This window comes from Condylostylus longicornis, unplaced genomic scaffold (assembly GCF_029603195.1).
Source record: "Condylostylus longicornis isolate FDR11 unplaced genomic scaffold, ASM2960319v2 ptg000055l, whole genome shotgun sequence".
Classification (NCBI taxonomy): domain Eukaryota; kingdom Metazoa; phylum Arthropoda; class Insecta; order Diptera; family Dolichopodidae; genus Condylostylus; species Condylostylus longicornis.
This window is the reverse complement of record NW_026578024.1, coordinates 11057748-11078810: the sequence shown is the minus strand read 5'-3', so window position 1 is coordinate 11078810 and position 21063 is coordinate 11057748. Positions and strand designations below refer to the sequence as shown.

Sequence of the window (21063 nt, the reverse complement as noted above, 5' to 3'; positions counted from 1 at the left end):
AAATAATTTCAACTAGAATTTTTCTTAATTATTCCTACAGTGAACAAGACTATACTTAAATATTTATAACACCATTTATCATATGAAAATATGAACAACTTGAATATTCAACATTCCCGATTGATTTTGATTATGTTTATTTAATTAGATCTTTAGATATTCTGTTGTAAATTTCAAAACAGTAAAGTACTTTTAGAAAAATGTTATAATGCTTAAAGATTTAACATTTTGAAAATTATTGAAAATGTTTAAAGATTTTGATGTCAAATTGAATAATATTTTAGCATTGTCTTAAGACTTAAGAAATTGTAAAATTTTGAACTTGCAACAAAATTGGGCTGCAATTATTTCGTTTTAAACTCACTAGTACACTTACGAGTATAAAAATTTCTTTAATTTGTAATAATTTATTATTAAGGTTAAGTAAAATTTGAGGCACTCGATAATTAAAATCGGGTTAATAGAATATAGCAGACTTTGTTTTGAGGTATAGTATATATATAGGTGTATATATATTGTTATGAGGCTATTTTAAATTCAAAAATTAAATTTAATAATTAGTTAGTAATTTTTGAAATTAAATCAAACTCTTCGAAATTAATTCATTTGAATAAAGAAAATCCCAATTCTAAACGTTTTGACTTATCGCTACAGATTCGTTAAAATGCCAACTAATATTAAACCTATGCTCTTCGGAAATCTTAATTTGTATAATTAAGATAAGAGCTCTTTGTTATAGGAATACTTGACAAAAATTACTCTATCACTTGTTATATGACCCGCTTATTATATTTCTCATGTACATGTCGGGATAAAGCAAAAAAAAAAACAAAACAGAAGGACAAAAGATATTAAATTAAAGCAAATACAAAAATTTTCACCTTTTCTCTTTTCAGTTCTTCTTCTTAACAAAAACAAAAACATTTAAGTTTTTTAACATTGAAAAAATTTTTTAAATATAAAATAAGCATACCTAACCAACCAGTTACCAACAACGAAGGACTTTTGTTTATATTATCTTTTCTTTTACTCTCATTAAACAATCTTAAGGTTTTGTTCATCTTATTAAAATCACCCATATTCTTTAAATTGAAAATGAACATAATATCGTTTTTAATAACGTAACACCAATGTACCTTTACAAATCTTAACTAATTCATCAAATTCTGAAAGCGATTGTATAGGTACACATTTTGTCTTCTTTAAATCAATTTCCTTTATGCAAATTTTTTTATTATTCATTCTATCCGAACTTAAATATTTAATGGAAAATCTAATGAAAATAAATGTATATAGAAAAATTGTGGATCTATTTTTCAAAATCAAATTTTTTGTGGTTCCTATATGGGTTTACACCCTAAACATACATTATTAGAGAAATTAATTTAAATATTGTGTACAAAAAATAAATATTTAATTTAGTTATAAATACGAGTATGATTTTTTTTTAAAATTATTTCAATATTTAAAAATTTATTTTTCTCTACTATCAATTCTAATATATCGGACCTACATAATACATTTATGTACATATATGTGTGTTGACGAAAAATGTCAAAATATTATTATATGGGACATAATAATATTTTTGAATAAATTTTTTTTTTTGAAAACAATTTTATTACCTTTTGCTCTATCTTTTTAATTCTTTAAAATTTTAAACAAATTTCAATATTTTTGTTAAAGAATTTTATAAAAAATACTATTGTATAATATGGAGACAATTTCAATATTTAAAAACCTAAATCTACTCACAAATTCATACATACATAGTATAGGCTGCAATGTACAGTAAAACACGGTTAAGTGGAAATCGATCAGCCAAGAAAGTTTTGTCCACTAAGGCGTGTTTTCCACTTATACGAATTCGACTTAAAAAATTACCTCCGATGTCAAAGAATTGAATTTATTAAAAACTGGTTTTAAACTTTAATTTTTCAACACTCAAAATTTGACAATGACAGAAACTAAAATATTTTGTGTAGGTACATAGTGTTGCTCTCCTTATTTTGTAGTTGAGAGTGTAGTTTTTCATTTTTGACAATTATGCTAAATAAAAACAGGGATGTGCAGTTAACCGAATAAATTTACATATTAAGTATTATATGAGGGAAAAAATATATGTGCAGATAAGCGTGTTGTGCACTTATCCGAATTCCACTTAAACGAATTTTTTTATATGAAAAAATCGAAAAAAGTAGAAGCCACGAAAATTTGATGCAATTAAGCGTGAAATCCACTTAAGCGTGATCCACTTAACCGTGTTTTACTGTACACACAAAATAATATGTACATACAGTTAAAGCCAACATTGATTGTTGAATTTTAATTTTCTGTATAATTAAACTGCCTATTATTAACTATGTATATTCAATTATTGAAATTACATACAAACATTTATTTTAGATATTATGTACACACATATATATTACATATATATATATATATGTATACGTATATACATATATGTATAATTTTGACAAAAAATTAATTTTTTTATTAAAATTGGAAATATTATTTTTAACCAAGGCCGGCTTTCATGAAAGGTTACGCAAAACCCGACTTTCTTACGAGAGTTATGTAAATTAGAGAAAGCAAATGAATTTTAAGATTTCATAAATGAAAGAGATGAAAGTGAAATCAAAAAGATGAAAGTGTCAATTGAGTGTCGAATTAATAGTTTGTTTTAATTAAATGCCATTTTGAAAGATATGCAATATAAGCGCTTACTTGAGTCTGCTTTGCAGGTTTTAATCCAATTGTAACAAACAATTGTAAGCTATTTTTAAATCCTTTCTCAGATACGCTGCCAATTTCTAAACTGTACGAGTACTTTAATAATTCAAATATTATTTTTTAAATTTCATTATTTTAAGAGGTTAAAGTAAAATATGAAAATTTAAAAATAGGTGAAAATCTAAAAGTTGTTCTTTTATTTGTATATTATGTATGTGAGTAAGTACAAGAATATACATTTCCAAGTACATATTATGTGTTATGTGTTCAGAGTAAATGTTTTCTCTGGGATGGATTCACAAAAAAAACTTTGACAGTAAACAAAATATTTTTTCAAAATTTTTGTGTTTTCATTGAGCAGTAAATTTTTAATTTAAACAATATGAATTTCATAAAAATCTTCTGTTCTTAACACAAGAAATAACAAAAACACTTAATTAACATAATTTTAAATTAAAAAAATATCAAAGATAAATTTAATAGAATTTGTTAATGTTTTTCTTCCAATACATGAAATTTAATTACAGCAAATTACTAAAAGAACTCAGTACACATTATATACTATTTAATATGTGGAAGACCCACTCGATTACTTAAAAAATGGATCTTAATAAAATTGTAGTAAAGTACATAACATAATTGAATTATATTTGTACGTACATATTTCACGTTTAAATAAAGGTCATATAATTGTAAGAATTCAAAATTTAAACAGAATTCACATTAAAATATTAATAATTTTTTAAGAATTTTTTGCGAAAATTTAAAGCACAAGTATAAAGAAATGCTTCCAAAATATTCTGGATATATAAAGTCCTAGACTGAACTGTAAAATGAATTTATAACAGTTTTAATTTGTAAATGGCTATGTACGTTTAAATTTTTTGTGTAATTTTCTAGTAAATATTATTTAAATGAAAGTAAATTTAAAAGTTATAAATAGAATTTTTTTAAATATTTTACAATTTTCACCTATTATTGTGACCCTATATGACGTAGAGGGAGCAGAAAATTTTGTTTTGTATTTGGTTTCTTGTTTTAAATTTGAATTTAATGCACTTTTTTCTTTAGGGTTTCCGTATTAGTTTTCATATTACAGGACTTGTAAAGGATGTTCTTTATAGTATAAAAATCAATCTCTGAATATAAAGTTCATTTTTTATAATGAAAATGTTGAATTAAAAAGTCATCCTACACTTGTGTATTTTTTAAAAATTCAAAGGTTTTAAATAACGCATTATTTTATATGTAAATGCCATAAAATAAGGATTCCAAAGACAGAAACAAGGAGGAAAAATGGGAAATTTGAATATGTAACGCAAAATTTTAAATTTATCTCATTTCGAGACTAGATCTGAGATTTTTTTTTAAAATTGTGTACGGGCAATTAAACACTGTTTTAATCTCAGATTAAATTTTGTATAAATTCAATAACATGAAAACAGAGAGAAGCCAAAAAATGCGATCTGCAAAGATATTCAAATTGGGAAAGACAAATTGCAGATTAAATACGACATTGTTTAGTTTGAGTTGCGTTTTTTATCTTCCAAAAATCTACTCCATTATTTGTATTTTATTCATACCAAAGCCGAACGTTTAGAGTTGAATATTCTTATATTATTTATAGAGCTTCTAAAAATTACTTTTGTCTGATGTTTTATATTTTAATTGTAATATTGAACTCCTGAAAATATGCAAAACACTAACAATTTATTCTTATTTTCATTACATATAAATGTTAATTATCATTTGAATATTCTTGAAATGAACAGTTATGTTCATAATTAACATAAAGAATTTTTCAAGTATTGAAATTACTTTAATAATTAAGAACAATTTTTAACCTGTCGGGGAACAAGTACTTGTATGCATTAAATATGCATACATTAAATGCGTAAATGTGGACGTAAATGCAAGTATACATGCATTCAGATAGAATTGGAAATAATAATAATAATTGTCTCTATAATTAAAAGTTTCTATTTTTTTCCAATTATTTACATTATACGATGTAAATATGAAAATGAGAATTACTAGGACACAGAAATTAAAATTTGTTCTATTCAAATTTAATGAAAAATAGTTGAACATATTTGTATATAACTGACCAATCAAGTATAATATTTTAATTAATAATATTTTGTTTTTATTTTCCAGATACCAAAATGTCAAAGCAAAAATTAATAACTGCAATAACAATAGCTGTAATACTCTGTTTATTAATTGAGCAAAATCAGGCGAAACCCAAAAGTAAGTCTTATTATAAAAGTAAGTATATATAAATCGGTGAAGAAAAGCAATAAAGAAATACATTTACCAAAACACATCCACTGTTTCGAATTCGAATTCTTTTCTGTTCTATTTTCATTTTAAAATTTGAATTATTCATATTAAATTGTCGCAAGTTTTTTCTACATTATACTTATATTATATTGTATAGACATTGTTTAAAAACATTTCTCAACTAATTAACACAAAAATATTGTTTTACTCAGAAATACAAAGCTTCCAATTGTCATCGAATTTCGAATGTATTACTACATATTGAGAGCACTGTGAACAATACCTGTCAAAAATATCATTAAATTTACAATATTAAAAACTGACTGTTTCTCATATCTAAAAAAAGGAAACTAAATAGTTTGTTATTATATACGTGTTTAGGTTCATACATTTGTTAGTCATTCATCTCGAATCTAGATGTTTATTCCGATTGAACAATAAGGAAGTTCAATATAATATGTCAAATGTATGTATACGAATACATATATACATGCAATGCAACATTTTCTCTTATACAATAAATTTATGTGCATAATGAACAGGAAGAAAGTATCTAAAAAATGATAAACAAATTCTATTTCTATATAGTTGAACTTCAAATATGTCGGGGTTGTAAATTTTCTATAAAGTTTTCAAAATTGCACTTTAATACAAAAGCTTAATATACAAACCACATCATTGTAGGGTATTGTAAGTTAACAAATCCTTCTGTAACAAGGTTCTGAGGCGTACCCATGTGCGTGAAAATTCATACGCTTGTAGTATATTATAATATTTGTTGTCAAACTGTGAGTCGATTTAGCAATGAGCAAATTTCATCAAATATATTTACAAATAATCTTTAATAGTAAATGACAAAATAGTTTTTTTGGATGTCGTCAACAAAGTCGTTCGGGCTTAAATTCTAAGGAAGCTCTGAACAGTACTGGAATTTCAAACAAATCCTTTTTTTTAATCAAAGTTCCATTTATATAAATGTTAAATCTTTATTAATGCAAGTTAATCTTCATAAATGAAGATGAGCTTGAATGTCTTTTTATGTACTGTAATTTTTAATCAAAAACCGTGAATCAAGTCAATCAAAACTTAAGAAATTTTTAAAGAGACAATGTTGCTAAATGTGTTTTACGAGTATTCTTTCAATATTACAAAATATCATTAAGTGGAAAAGAAAACCAGAAATATTTTAGCTAGTCGTACAGGCTTGTTGAATCTATTTACTTCCAGTAATATAAAATACGCTAATAGTAGCTATACTTTCAGATTCTAAAACAGAAAATCTTTAATTACACAATATAGATTATGCAAAAAAGCAAATATTCAGTTATGGTCTTTATTAAATAAAGGTTATTTTGTTAATAAAATTTTTGTTTCAGATAATATATATAAGACCTCATTATCTATACATATTTACATACTTAACTGCTATATTTTAGTTCAAAATATCAGTGATGACATGTAATTCAAAAACAAAATTAAATTTTATATAATTGTCATTGACGTTTTACAACCTTAATACATATCCATAAACACACAATGAAGTTAGCGATTTGAAAACCTAAATTTTCAAAATTTAAATTTCCAAATTTCAGAAAAAAATATTTCGAATTTCTCTCATTTATAAAGAATTTTTTTTCAAAATTTCACATACATACATACTTACATATCATGATAGTAGATTCTGAGTAATTGTATTGTTACATGTAGTAGCGATTTTGACTAAAACCTGTCATTATAATTTAATTTATTACCTGTAGACATAAACAAATCTTTTATATTTTTACTATTTTGAATATTTTGTTTTTCTTCTAATTAACTCACTTTCTAAAAATAGTTCTTAATATTATTTCACCTAATATTTTTTTTTTGATAACCTGTAATTGTGTTTTCCGGCAATGTTAATTTTCAATGGAACTGTTTATACTTATATTATCAATTTCAACTTGTCATAATATAATCGTTGTCTATATAAATAATAGGCGAGTTAAATTAAAAAACAAATTAGAAATAATAAATGACCGCATATATTTTACTAGTTGTGTTTACACGACAGCTTTTGCATTAATGGTTGACGTTACATTCCCCTTTGCCTCAAATTGTTATTGAAATCAGTTGTTAAAACTCTTTGATTGACGAATTTTTGGACTTTCCAGAATTTTTAAATTCCAGAACTTGAAAATTGCATATTTTTTTACTTAATAGAAATGAAGATATTTTGAGTTGAAAATTATGAAGTGATCCAGTGTGTAAAGTCGATAGTAGATTCGTAGATTCTAAGGGAACCGAGTGGAACAGGAGTAACGCCCCAAACCACCGCAGTCATTTTTGACTTATTGTAGCCCCCCCCCACTCTCCCGTATATAATATCCCCGTCCCAATCACAAAGCCGGAGATATCCCTAAGGGAGTTGGACAACAGTTCAGACGACGATGTCAGAGACATCGTCACACCCACAAAATCTGCACAGGGGGGAGCCCGACTTCCCAGCCTATGCAGGTGGTACTTCACTGGGCAGTGCCCCGTGAAGAAATTCGCAATAGTGCGAACCCGGCTCCTGCTCATCTCCAGCAACTCCGCGGTGAATCCGCTGGAGCACGCCGAAAGAAACACTTTCGCATGACGGCACTCTTTCGTGTCCCGCCAGTGACTGCCGCATTCCGCCGCAAGCAGGCAGGCCCCAATAGTAATTCAGTCGGTAAAAATGTCTCCTATTTTCATACATATATACAAATTTTATTTTTAAAATATTTTAAATATATATTGATTAAATTTGAAAAAAAAATAAGATTATAAAAAAAAATATTCAATAATCGTTTGAAAATTTATTGGATTTCATAAAAGAAAATAAAAAATTAAATTAATTGCTAAGCTTATTATAACAGTCTATTTGGTTAAAAAATACTTATACAATATGGGTATTTGACCAATATTAACCATAATAAATTTTGATTTTACTGAGCATTTTGTAATGAAATGAAACCATGTTTTCCTATAAGATTTAAATATTTTGTATAATATACAAATTTTGTACACATATGCTTTTTTATACGAACATGTAGGTGTACGTATATTTAAATTTAAATCACAAAATGTTAAAAGGATATTTATTTTTATCTTTAAAAAAAATTCCTTCCCTTTGAATTTTGTAAATTTATTATTATACATGTATGTTTAAGAAATGAATTGTACTCATAGTATTTCCATACAACTCAAATACACTGTAAGTTGTATAACATATTACGAATTTGTCTTTCAATTTCATATTGTGTTGTACTAAAAATCAAGAAAGAGAGCGAGAAAAATTTCCTCTTCTATGAGTTAAAATTTATTTTATGGCTGAAATTTAGAGGCACTTGTTAATTGGTATTAATAATGTTCTCTCATTATTCGAAACTTTTACTGTTATATGAACAAATTACTCTCTTTAGATTACATATACTTTTAATTAAAGCTCATAGTCACTAAAATTTTTACTGAAGGGCTAAGGATTCGGGAAATATATCTATATTAACAAATGTTAATCATTTAAAAAACTCAGCAAATTTTTCAAAATAATAAAATTACATTCACAATAATTACGAGTATATTCACAATTTTTATTTTTGAGTCATATGTTATGAATCCTATATTATGACGTTAAAAGTACATATATACCTCATTTATTTTTTAAATATATAAATATATCATTTAAAATTCACATGATATACAAAATTCTTAACCAAATATAAGAGAATCCTTAAGAAAAAATTCAAATTATAATATTTACTAAATAATCCTTAGAGCTTTTTTGTGTAGCAAAAGAAAAATGATTAAAATTGTAAATTTTTAAATTTCTAAAATCTACAAAAAATTTTATTTTAATTTAAAAAAAGGAAACAAGAACAAAAAAAATACTATTTTTTGTGATGAGAAACAATTTTAAAGCAAGAATACAGTCTTCAAATAACAAAAGAAATTCAAAAGTCGAAACTCATTTAAATTCAAAGATGATACGAATAAGAATAGCTACGTATAGACCCCTTACAATCTTATACATAATATAATATTTAATTAATAACTATGTACATATATATATATATATATATATGTATGTATATATAATCCAAAAATTAAAGTTGGATGCATACCTGTTGCTGGCAATGATTACCTAATTAAAAATTTGTTTTTTAATTACTTTAAATTAAAAATTATTTTCCCAAGTGTTATAAACGTTTTTATAATAAAAAGATTAAAATTTATAACTTTAACATTATTATGTAAAAGCTAAGAAAGAAAACAAAAAATTATTTATTATTATGTCTTAAAAAAATTCAAAAATTATTATTCAGGATATAAAAAAAAATATTTATATTGCATAAAATTCTCCAGTGGATTTTAAATATGTACGTGAGCATTTATAAAATACGAGTATATATTTGCAAAAAAAAAATAATAATTAATATTTATATTAAACTGATATATTTGAATAGATGTATGTTATATGAGCATGTACGAGTATATATACACAATAGGATCCCGGTTAATAGCACATCAAATAACGTACAGAATTTACTGACGTTTAGTGAATTGTGAAAATAAACCACATCCGTTTCATGTCACACTTTGTAAAAATAGAGGAGGTTTTTTTAATTCCCCATATTTTGAGAAATTGAATGGGGTTAATATAGCTTTTATAGTTATATACTTATATAACTTTTATATATTTTATATGTAAAGCAATAAGTTTATTGAATATTTGGCTGGAAAAACAGAACTAATTGTAAATTAATGGATTTTTTTGTTGTTATTAAATAACATAATAGTCAGCCAACATTGTTGTCAATAATACAGAAAAAGGAAATAATACAAATGAAATTTTATTGTTCCATCTTTTAACAAATTAAAATTAAGGTTTTAATTTTTAGTAAATGTGATTTTAAACGACATACTTTAAATGGGACTGAGTAAATTGCGAATCAAAACAGTTGCCTGTTATCCGATTACAAATACATGTAAGACTACATACGAGTATTATACAGAAATTTTTATGTCATGACATTTATTTGAAAATAAGCGGGTTGTGATTATATCCAAAGTGATTTTATGCGGATTCGACTGTAAATACGAATGTTAAGTATACCTATGATTTTAATATTTGTTAAAAATATTTTATGATATAATTATTAAGATGGTTTATTAAAACATGTATAAAACACATTGTTTAAAGTAAAATGTTTTAATAAAATGAACTTTTCACTTAATAAATTTTCTCATCGGAAATTAAATCAAATTAATGACACCCCTATACATATTTATTTTAAAATATATTTTATTATTATACAAATAAATATAATTATAACATAATATTTAGTGCATATGTCACCCACCTTATACACTATAAATGATATTTAGGGAAATCAAAAAATTATTTTTTTTTTGGTAATTTTAAATTATGCACTATATACACTTTGTAATTAAAGAATTCCAACAGGATTAATATGAATTATAGCTAGTGATATAATTCTTGTATATTACAGTGGTATGAACTATACATGCATACATGCATATATGTACATATAATATTAGTTAATTTAATTTTTACGGTCAGTTTCACAATTTTATCGAACAAATCCAGATTAAAGCAATTGCACACATAATATGTTAGCTTAATGAACTATGTACACTTTTGAAATTATTTGGTGGCATTTTTTGATTAAATGATTATAAAATATTTTTAACTAATATAAAATTATTGAAATATACATTGAATGTGTAATAGGTTGATTATTAAGGAATCAAATTTTTATAAATTGAACATTCCTGTTCATTAAATTCAATAAATTTATTAGGATTTTTTTTTTCTCGTTGGAGGTCGGCATCCAGATAGGATCTTTTGTGATTTACATTCTTACTTACATTAGCACTATACCTAAGCATTACAAATGATGTATAACAGCCACCTCAAGCCTTCAGACTTTCATCGGGCTTTGGTAACATCTTAATCGTAGGCGAGCCACCGTCGCATATTCACACAATAAGTGCTCCACTCTTTCGTCCTCTCCTCTTGTATTATAGGATCAAAAGAACATTTTATTATTTTATTTTTTTTTTAAATTTAAGACAAAATAATTTTTAAGGACAGACTTTAATGTAACTATGGACTAATTTGGTAAATGAGTTCGGGTAGCCGTCATATAACCTTTAAAGTTAATATTAATAAATTCACAGTAACGTTAGCTGCATGATATTTGGCAGTTTTGTGTCCAATTATTGCCAAGATTATATCCTTGAAGTTTTTGTAGAATGGCTTGATACGTTAAGGTCGACTTTGAAAGCTAATTTAAAATTCAAGAAAATTATAAAGTTAGATTGATGAAACTTGGCAGTCATGTGCCCGATCGAATGACATGTCCGAGTAAATGCTATAAAACCCTAAAAGCTATAATTTTTAATATTTCAAAAATAAGTTTTTGTTTTTATACACAGATTGTTAAGGTGCAGAGAATAATTCAGGCAGTTTAGACTTACTGAAGCGTTTTTACTTGTTATTGTACAAAATGTGGCCATATTATTCAAATATTAAAGTACAAAAGTCATCTAAAAAGCAATGTTTATCTTTTTTAAATTACTTTTATAAAATTTTAGATATTTCCATTTTGTTTTCATATAATATACATTTCAATTGTATGGAATTTTTATTTGCTTCCTATAATATTATTTTTATTAAATTTGAGACTTGCGTTATGAAAATTTGAAATTACAATTTTATGAGATGAAAAATTAAAAAATTATTAAATATTTAGATTGTCAATCAATTCGTGGAAAAAATTCAATAGAACAAGAAGCAAATTGCAACATAACTAAATTTATGAAATAGATTTGAAGAATTTTATAAACATTTCAATTATTGTGAATTTTAATTGAAAATTTAAAATCAATTTGAATTTTTAATGCTGCGCAAAATTTAAAAATATATTTGAAATAATTTTTGATAAGAATAATTTATAAAGATTAAAATAAAATCAAAATTAGAATTCTAAATTGAGAAATAAAAGGTTTTCTATAACTTTTCTACAAGAATTATTACATAATTATGATTATAGCTTGATTTATTTAGTATTAGAATTTTTAGAAGAAGTTATAGAATATTTAAAATTGAGTGGTACATTTGCTTTTGGGTAGAAAATATTAGACCACTATTCGACTTAAGAGCAAGTCGCTGAAACCTTAAACTTATAACTTTTTATATAATTATAAATTTGGCTAAGCGTCTCTTCTTACAATTCCGAAGGTGCCACATGATATGTTCCTAGATGAGTATTATTGCTTTAGTATATAAGTTTTGATATATCCAAATAATTATTAGTAATTCTCTTCCAAATAATAAGAAGACATTTCTAGTGTCTTAACATACCATTGTAGAATAATTATATAGTAATATTGTTAAATTAAAAATTTAAATTTTTAAAAAATCTAAATCTATTGTTAGATTTAATTTATTTTTATTATAAAACTATTTTTATATTTCGTGGAATATTACCACTTTATTAAGAAAACAAAAAAATTAATCGAGCTCTAGTTTTTCTTGGAAATGATTATATGAAATTTTAGTAAACAACCAGGGGTATTCCAATTAATAAACAAGTCACATATTGTATAATACGGTTTTCACTTAAAATTTGGTTTATGTCAATAAATTAAAAATTAAGACAAAGAAATTAAAAATTATTTTACAAGTTCATTTCACCCCCCCAAAATCAAATATACCCTTACAATATAATATTACACATAAGAAAGGGATTCAAAATAAATATAAAATTACAATTAATTTACAGAGGGATGCGAAGCATTTGGTCACGCATGCTATGGTGGCCATGGTAAAAGATCAGTTGCACAAACAGTTGGTTTAGAAGAATTTCAAGGTCGTCCTGATGCTGTAGCACAAGTTTTTTCAAATGATGGAAAAGCTTTTGAACAATATAGAAGATCTCGTGTGATGAATTTCTTGAAACAATTAGTAAGTATATAAAATAAATTTTTATATATGTATGTATTTTTCCAAGATCTATTAATTAATATTATTTATTATTATAACTTATACAAAATTTTATATTAGAATGAATGATAAAATATTTCATTGGAAAAGTGTTAATAAATTTCACATATAACCTTTTTTAAGAGCAGGTTTTTAATTTCTTATAATTCCGATAACATTTAAAAAAAAAATTTTTTTAAATACAATGTACATATGTTTTGTACTTGTAATATTTATTTCATATTAATTTGAACTTTGATTTCAATATTTAAATTATTTTTGTAAACAAGAATAAAAGATAATAAAATTTTTAAGGCAAAAATGGCATAATATATAAGTACAGTCATCAGCGTCGTGACATTGATTAAAAATTGTGACATTGTTTTGTATTACAGACATTTTTAAAATAAAATTAATTTATACAAGATATAATTAAATTGATTGAACGCTTCTAACACAAAAAGCTAAATCTTCCAAATTAATTTTCTAGGTAACAAATAAATTTAAAGGAATGTCATTGAAATGTAATGTCAAAAAAATTCAATATAAGGGTTCATATACAAACAAGCAATTTTAATTTTTGCAATTACTGCTTGATTGTAAAATCGTTGCACGCATCTTAACAATTGCATTGACTGGAAATTGCAATCAGTTGATTATAGGCTCAAATAAATTGCTAGAAAACTACTTTTTAGCTCTAGGAAGAAATTAACTTACAACTTGAAACGTCTGTAATATAACAATAAATTAAAAAAAGATATAGGCCCTACATAATTAACTAATGTTTATTACTCAATCTTGCAGCTTAGTAGCCAGAAAAATACATTTTCTTTAACAACTAGCCACAAATTAGCATAATTAAATCAAATTTTTAAAATAAATTAATACAACCTTAGCACCAATTCTGTCAAATATATTTTACATAAACTTCAAGTAGGTGCATTTACAGAGCACCATAAAAGCCGATAAACTTAAAATACCATGTATGAATACATAAATAATAAAATTAGTAAAAAAAAAGTATGTCGATTACGAGTTGAATGTTCAGAACCAGACCTGTATTTCTGTTATTGTACGATTTTAATCATTACCATAAAAGTTAATGTACGCATATATATTTTTTTTGAAAAGACCCGCTTTGTTAAAATTGTAAACGGTCATGATTAAGAGACGGAAAAAAAAATTGTATATACATACTCATACATTTATATATTAACTTAAATATGTCAAAAAAATTAAATTTATTTCTTATTTTGTTTTGAATAACAAAATAAAATAATGCGAAATAAAAGAAAAAAAAAGGAAAGAAAATACTGAATGAAGTATATTTAAATCGCAATCGTTGGATCCAAATAAAGTAAAAATATAATGTCTAAAAATAGAATTTGTCTATTTTAAAATCTACATAATATTATATTATATGTGTATATACATATATGTATGTGATATTTACTTAAAGTCTAGTCAAAAGTTATGTCATAAATTAATTAATTTTTTTCTATAGCATTGCGATATCTTGGACCTGTTTCATTTGCCTTTATACATATTATGATTTCCACCGTCTCATATGATATTTTTTATTTATTTTCCAGTATTTATGAGTACATTTCTCATTTCTTTTATTTAATTTATTAATATAAATAATGGAATTAACAACTTGCTAATTAATATTTTTATTATTTATAATAATATTTTAATTTTAAATATTTTATATGACGTAGTGAATTTAATATTAAAATTATTTTAATATCCTTGGGATTTGGTTGTAATTTGTACAGGAAATTTATAAGTTTCTGGAGTAGGTGCCATGGATATGTCAATAGATTATAATAAAATAATCATTTTTGATTTTAAAATTTGACATACAAAACTGCCAAAATTCGTTATGGAGTGTTATCAATTCCAGATTGTCAGATTTATTTTAATTCACATGACATATAATGTACATCTACGAAATTAGAAATATAAAGCTAAATTGAGAAAATTTATATTATATTTTAATTTATAACAGATATTATTACAAATTTAATCTGAAAAAAAAATTTTAAACCCCCCTCCAAGATTCTAATAGCTATCTGAATTTGGTATTAAGAATGTAGATAAATACTACATTCTTAAAGACGGATTTGTTTATATAGGAAATTTGTAACAGAACGTTCAATGGGAAACTGATTTTGCGAAACGGTAATAGGCAAAATGACATGATATACAGTGATTGGCGTACAATATTCTCTTTAACCAAAAGTAACTTATCTGATTAGGTCAATCATATTGTATTTTAAGAAAAGTCGTGTGTTTTAAACTTTAATATGTTTTAATCAAATTTTGATTCACTTTATTGCTTAGTTTGACAACAACCAAATATATGCATGAATACCAATAATATATATATTTATGACTATTACAAAAATTTAACTTCGCTTTTCACTTTCATTCACAATTTAATATAGAATTTTAAAAGTTTTTCTTAAGTTTTAAAATTTTTCTTATATTTTTGTTTGATATTTGATTTTATTATATTCCTCAATATTTACAAAATATTGATGTGCGTATGTACGTTAACACTTAAGTTTTATATATTGCATAAGAGTCATGAAAGTTATATGCATTATTATTCTTTGAAATTCAATTATAAGCGAATATTAATTTTAAATACGAGTACATATGTACCTATAACAGTTAATTTGGTTAGACAGGAAACTTTTCAAAAGCTATTAGCTTAGTATATATGTATTTATATATAAGTATATAGATAGTATTATGTGACATGTATAATAATGTTTTTTAATTAAGTTAAAATTTCCACCTAACTTTTTATTAACAATTATTTTTAAAGATATATGTAGCTATTATTTAAACGAATCCCTTACACACTCTTCTATTATCTTAATATTGTGAATGAAAGATGTGTTAAATTTGAAGTGCATTCTATTAAATTAAGTTTTATTATTTTTTCTTTTTTTTTTTTGGAAATCAATTAATTTTAGAAGAAAAATTTATTTTTATAGTGAAAAAGTAAAAAGTTTTGTTAAAAAAGGAAAATTTTTTTTTTGTTTTTAATTTGATTGGATTTTGAATAATTATGCCAAAATGACAATTCGTGAATTAAAAACTTTCTAACACAAAACGAATTCTAAAATATTATTGACTCCCACAAGAATTGTGAAAAACAATATTTTGCCTTGTGTTACATTCATTTCTTGTTTGCTATTAAGAGGACGAATTTAAAAAAATAAAGTTGCTCTTCATTCCAAATAATAGAAGACATAAAATATTGCCTGCTGTCAGGCGCAATATGATCAATTTTTGAAATGCGATGGCTATTTTGAATAATTTTGGTTTGCAATAGAAAAGCAAAGTACTTGCTGTGAACTCCTCATTTCAAGAAATTTAAATACTACAAAGAATTAAAAATCAAATTTAATATTAAAATGTTGACACAATTATGTAATTTACAAGGTTTATTTCAAAATAATATTGCGTCTTCAGAGAAAAAAATAACTTTATGACAATGTTAATATTTAATTGGGTATTTTAAAGTCACTCTATTTGATTTTTCATAAATTGAATAAAATTGTAACACACATGTATGATTCGTATGTTTGTGGATGTCCCTGCATACAAATAGATTTTCTTCTGCAAAAAAAATTATCTACTAAACTTTTTAATTTATTCTTAATTTATTCTTAATTTTCGATATTTTCTTTTAAAAAATTTTTTTTTAAAGATATTTTTTATAAAACCTTGTAAAATGTACAGCAATGTTATATAAAGCTTAGAGCTACATATGACAATCGACAAAAACAAGTATAACTTTTACTTTTAGCCAATTAAACAGCAAAGAATATTCTTTACAAATTTCTGAGAGGTTCGAAATATATGATGTATGTTAATGAATTCAATATGTTGTGTTTAGCAAAGTTAAAAATGTTATAGACTTCCGCATTAATTTAAAAACAGGAAAATTTAATTAATGTCGCAACAAATGAATTAATTGTAAGCAACGACGTACAAGGGACCTAATGAAAATAATAACAACAAATTGTTGGGATTTTCAAATTTATCAGGAAAATATTTTCTAAAAAAATTTCTCTATTACATAAAATATATCACCTACTTTAAAGAAACTTTCTTATATATTACATAAGAATATTACATAAGAATATTACATAAGAATTTTTATGCCGAATTATGATAATAACTTATATTCGAATTAAAAAAGTTTTTTCAATAGGTAAATTTGCAAATGCATTATATAATTAGTAATTTTCTAAAGCTTTATATATTTATATAAAAAATATTATGAATTATTGTGAATTGTTAACATTTTATATGAAATATGGAGTACAGAACTCAAAGTACGAAAACAAGCAGAAAGAAAAAATATATTATGTAAACTTTCTCAAAAAACCGGCAGGAAAGTAGAAAATGAATATATACTTGAAAAGAGTATAAAGTGAGGTCTCTTTTCTAACATTGTATAATCCTATAATCCCACTTTTATTATTGTGAATTCTGCTGTTTTTTGATTTTACATATTACTCGCATAATGTAAAGGTATTCACAGCTTTTGCTTTCCTTTATGAATCTTATAACTTCAACACAAAAATATCCAAAATTTTATTTATTTATTTATATAATCAAAGAGTTTAATAACTCGCGCTGAGTTTACATACTTCATAAATAATCTTAAACATACAAAACTAATATAATAATGTAGATGACAATTATATATATCACTGTAAATGCAATCAGTGCGAATCATTGATATCAAAATATCAACAATATTTGAGAATAGTTCATTTAAGCTATTCTCATGTAAGAGTAAATTGAGTAAATGTTACTGTTAAATGTTAAAATACATGTATTACATATTAATTTCGTGTAAGGGTGTTTTAATTGCAAAATTTTAATTTTCGAAAAAATGCTTCATAACCATTTCACTTTTACTTTTGTTGTGGGTAAAATATATCTAGCATTCTAATATTTCTAATGTATATACATATATACTGTGATTTTAAAATTAGGGAAATCTCGATATTTTTTTTCTGTAACCATTAAAAGTAATTTCTTATTATAAAAATAATATTTACGTAAACGATTACAGAAAATTGAAAGCACTTTTATCATAGCAAAACAATATATACGTATATATATATATATGTGTGTATATAGTATGTAGATATTAAAATAAACAAAAAAAGAAAGAAAGTAAAAAAGTTGTTCCAAACTTGAATTCAAGTGTACCTACATATGATGAATTCAATGTGTTCTCAAATTCATTCCATATCCTAGCATATAAAAACTCTTCAGAGTTCCACGTAAACAAAACAATATTTAAAAGTTTTAACATAATATTGTGCTCATACACAAATGCATTACTACCGCAAGCATTCAAAAGTAAATTGGGCTATTTAAAAATTTGTTCAAAAATTTGCATAATCAAATGTAAAATAATTAAAATTTATCCTTGAACATTTTGTTTTTGCTTTCCATTTAAAATCTTTTGGTAAATGCAAATCTTTTGTAAACGGTATTCGAACTCCGCAGTATTCTCAAAATTTACTTTTGTATTTGTTTAAATATAGAACCAGAATTGAATATATACTGAAATGCATACTCCGCCCTTAGTAATAATCCATCTGATTTCCTCAAAATCGAGTGACTTTTTCATATTTTCAGATGGAGTTCAATATTAAAATTACAAGAAAATTAATTCTATTTATTTAAGTTTAATTATTAAAAATGTAAAATCGGTTTAGTGCCTAAGAATTTCTTAGTTAAGATAAAATCTCATATATAAACTTTCATTAAAATCAGTTCAACGGAATTTGTAATGCACGAGTGCACACAAAATCTCTCCAAAAGCTCAAATGCAGTAGATTCGCACTTATATGAAGTACATAATTGTTAATAATTAATTCCAGAAGGAGTTCAGATAATTGATAACTCAATTGCTAATTGATTGAATCCCCAGATCTTGTTACGGGTTCCTTTCATAGGATGAAAATGAACTTGTTAGTATAGAATTTCAAGTTAATGCAACAAACATCACCAAAGACTTGAAATTTCACTGACAAGAGACTAGATTAAAAGTTTAATTCGGTAAACTTTCAAATAATATTGCACTTGTAAAATAAATACACTTTTTGATACATTAGGTATCCGTTACATATATTTTTAAATTATATGTCAAAATTAAATTATTGTCAAAATTCATATAACTAGAGCATAATTTCATTTATCGGAATAGTCAATACTAAAAATTTTATGTTCAGATAACTAAGTTCATATCTGTGCATGTCAATATAGTTGCCAGTCATATAAATTTTTTTTATACCATTTTTCTATTTCAGAGAAATATATTTCTGTTAAAAACTCGATATGTAAAATTTAATGTCATTTAACCTTCCTTATTGAACATAATTTGGTCAGACGAATTAAAGGTAGATATTGAAAGAGACAATATTCGTTCTGTCATTTTAAAACTTTTATACTGAACCGATTCGCATATATTTAGGCTTGTTTGCATAACGAGTTTTGCATCAATGATTGACATATGTTTCATTTCTTTTGCCAACAAAGCTTGTAAACAAGAAAAGTGAAACGTATGTTGACCATTAAGGCATGAAGTCGTCCTATAAGCACAGCTAATGATGGCGCACACAATTATATTTGAATTAATTATAATTAAAATTAATAAAGATCTTTAAATAAAATTTAATATTAATATTTAATATATAATATAAAATTAATTTTATACTATTAATTATGTGTATGATACCTAATTTTTATATTTTTTTTTTTTCATTTTTCTTATATTTTAGATTAATGCAAATGGCCGAGTAAATGATAATGATGTAGAATATCCCGTATCAGGGGAAATTTTTAAAGAAAATCCTGGATTAAATTAAATTTTATATTCAATTTTATATAAGACTTATTTGAAATTAAAATATAATTATTTAAAAATGAGAAATTATAATATTGCAAAAAACAAATAAAAAATAAAAGAAATAAAAGATTTAAAACAGAAAAAAAAAATTTTTAAATGTAAAAAGTCAATTTTCAATTTTTAACTATTTTTATTCAATTAAAACTGAAAAAAGTGAAAAATATTTTTTAAATTTGTTGAAATAAAATTGTATAATTGTACGGATAAAAAAGACTATATTTAAAAAAAAAAAAAAGTATACATGAAATTATTAAATATTTTATTAATACAGAACTATGTAAATATGTATGTAAGCATATAATATTAAATTTTAATCAAATTCCTATTATATTTATAATATAATTTTTATCAAAATTCTAAGAAATTTTATGTGCTAATAAAAAAAATATTAGCAAAATTTATATAAGTATGTATAAAAAATCATTCATATGATGTCGTTAAATGTAACGATTGTTAATATATATAGTTGTACTATATACATATTAGTATATATATATATATATATATACATGGTTCTTTGTCTTAATATAACAAAGATACCTCGGCATTTTATTGTCAATTAAAGAAATAAACAGAAAAAATAATTATTAAAATGTTCTAAATATTTTTTTTTTCTCTTAAAGCACTAAGTAGTTTTTGGAAATTTGACACTCAATATTATTATATACATACATAATATTATAATGTAATATATATATATTGTAATGTACTTTAATACGTCTTGCAATCTTATATAACAGATATACCTTTTGTTGGGGTTTACGAGAACATCTTAATTCAGTGTTTATTATTAATCCTCTATATGTACATATAAGACTCTCATAATTGTAATATTAAATTGTTCCTAAATAATCTTTGTTTCTAAAGAATAAAAAAGTCATGCGTATGTATATATTTCCAATACATTGTACCTATTACTATATTCTGTATCGAGATGTACAAAAAAACAGTTCAAAAATTGCAATAATTACAGAATTTTTAAACAGAATTCAGCTTATGAGTTGCAATTACTGAATTTTGTATAGTAATACAATATTGCAGCAATTTTGAGGTCATGGTATTTTATTTATTTATT

General features: G+C 23.9%; 1 protein-coding gene across 4 annotated transcripts in view; it reads left to right on the top strand.

Moving 5' to 3' along the window:
* Positions 1-20199, top strand: part of LOC129612061 (uncharacterized) — a 29573-nt gene extending 9374 nt beyond the window's left edge. For 2 of the 4 annotated variants that reach the window (XM_055525515.1, XM_055525513.1), the window contains exons 2-4: positions 4894-4986; positions 12834-13015; positions 19861-20199. In XM_055525515.1, coding sequence (XP_055381490.1) covers positions 4902-4986; positions 12834-13015; positions 19861-19947 — 354 coding nt within the window. In that variant the 5' untranslated portion in view covers positions 4894-4901 and the 3' untranslated portion in view covers positions 19948-20199. Of the gene's footprint in view, positions 1-4893; positions 5005-12833; positions 13016-19860 lie in introns of all 4 variants that reach the window. The other 2 variants (XM_055525514.1, XM_055525511.1) reach the window with 1 other exon arrangement.
* Positions 20200-21063: the final 864 nt, after the last annotated feature.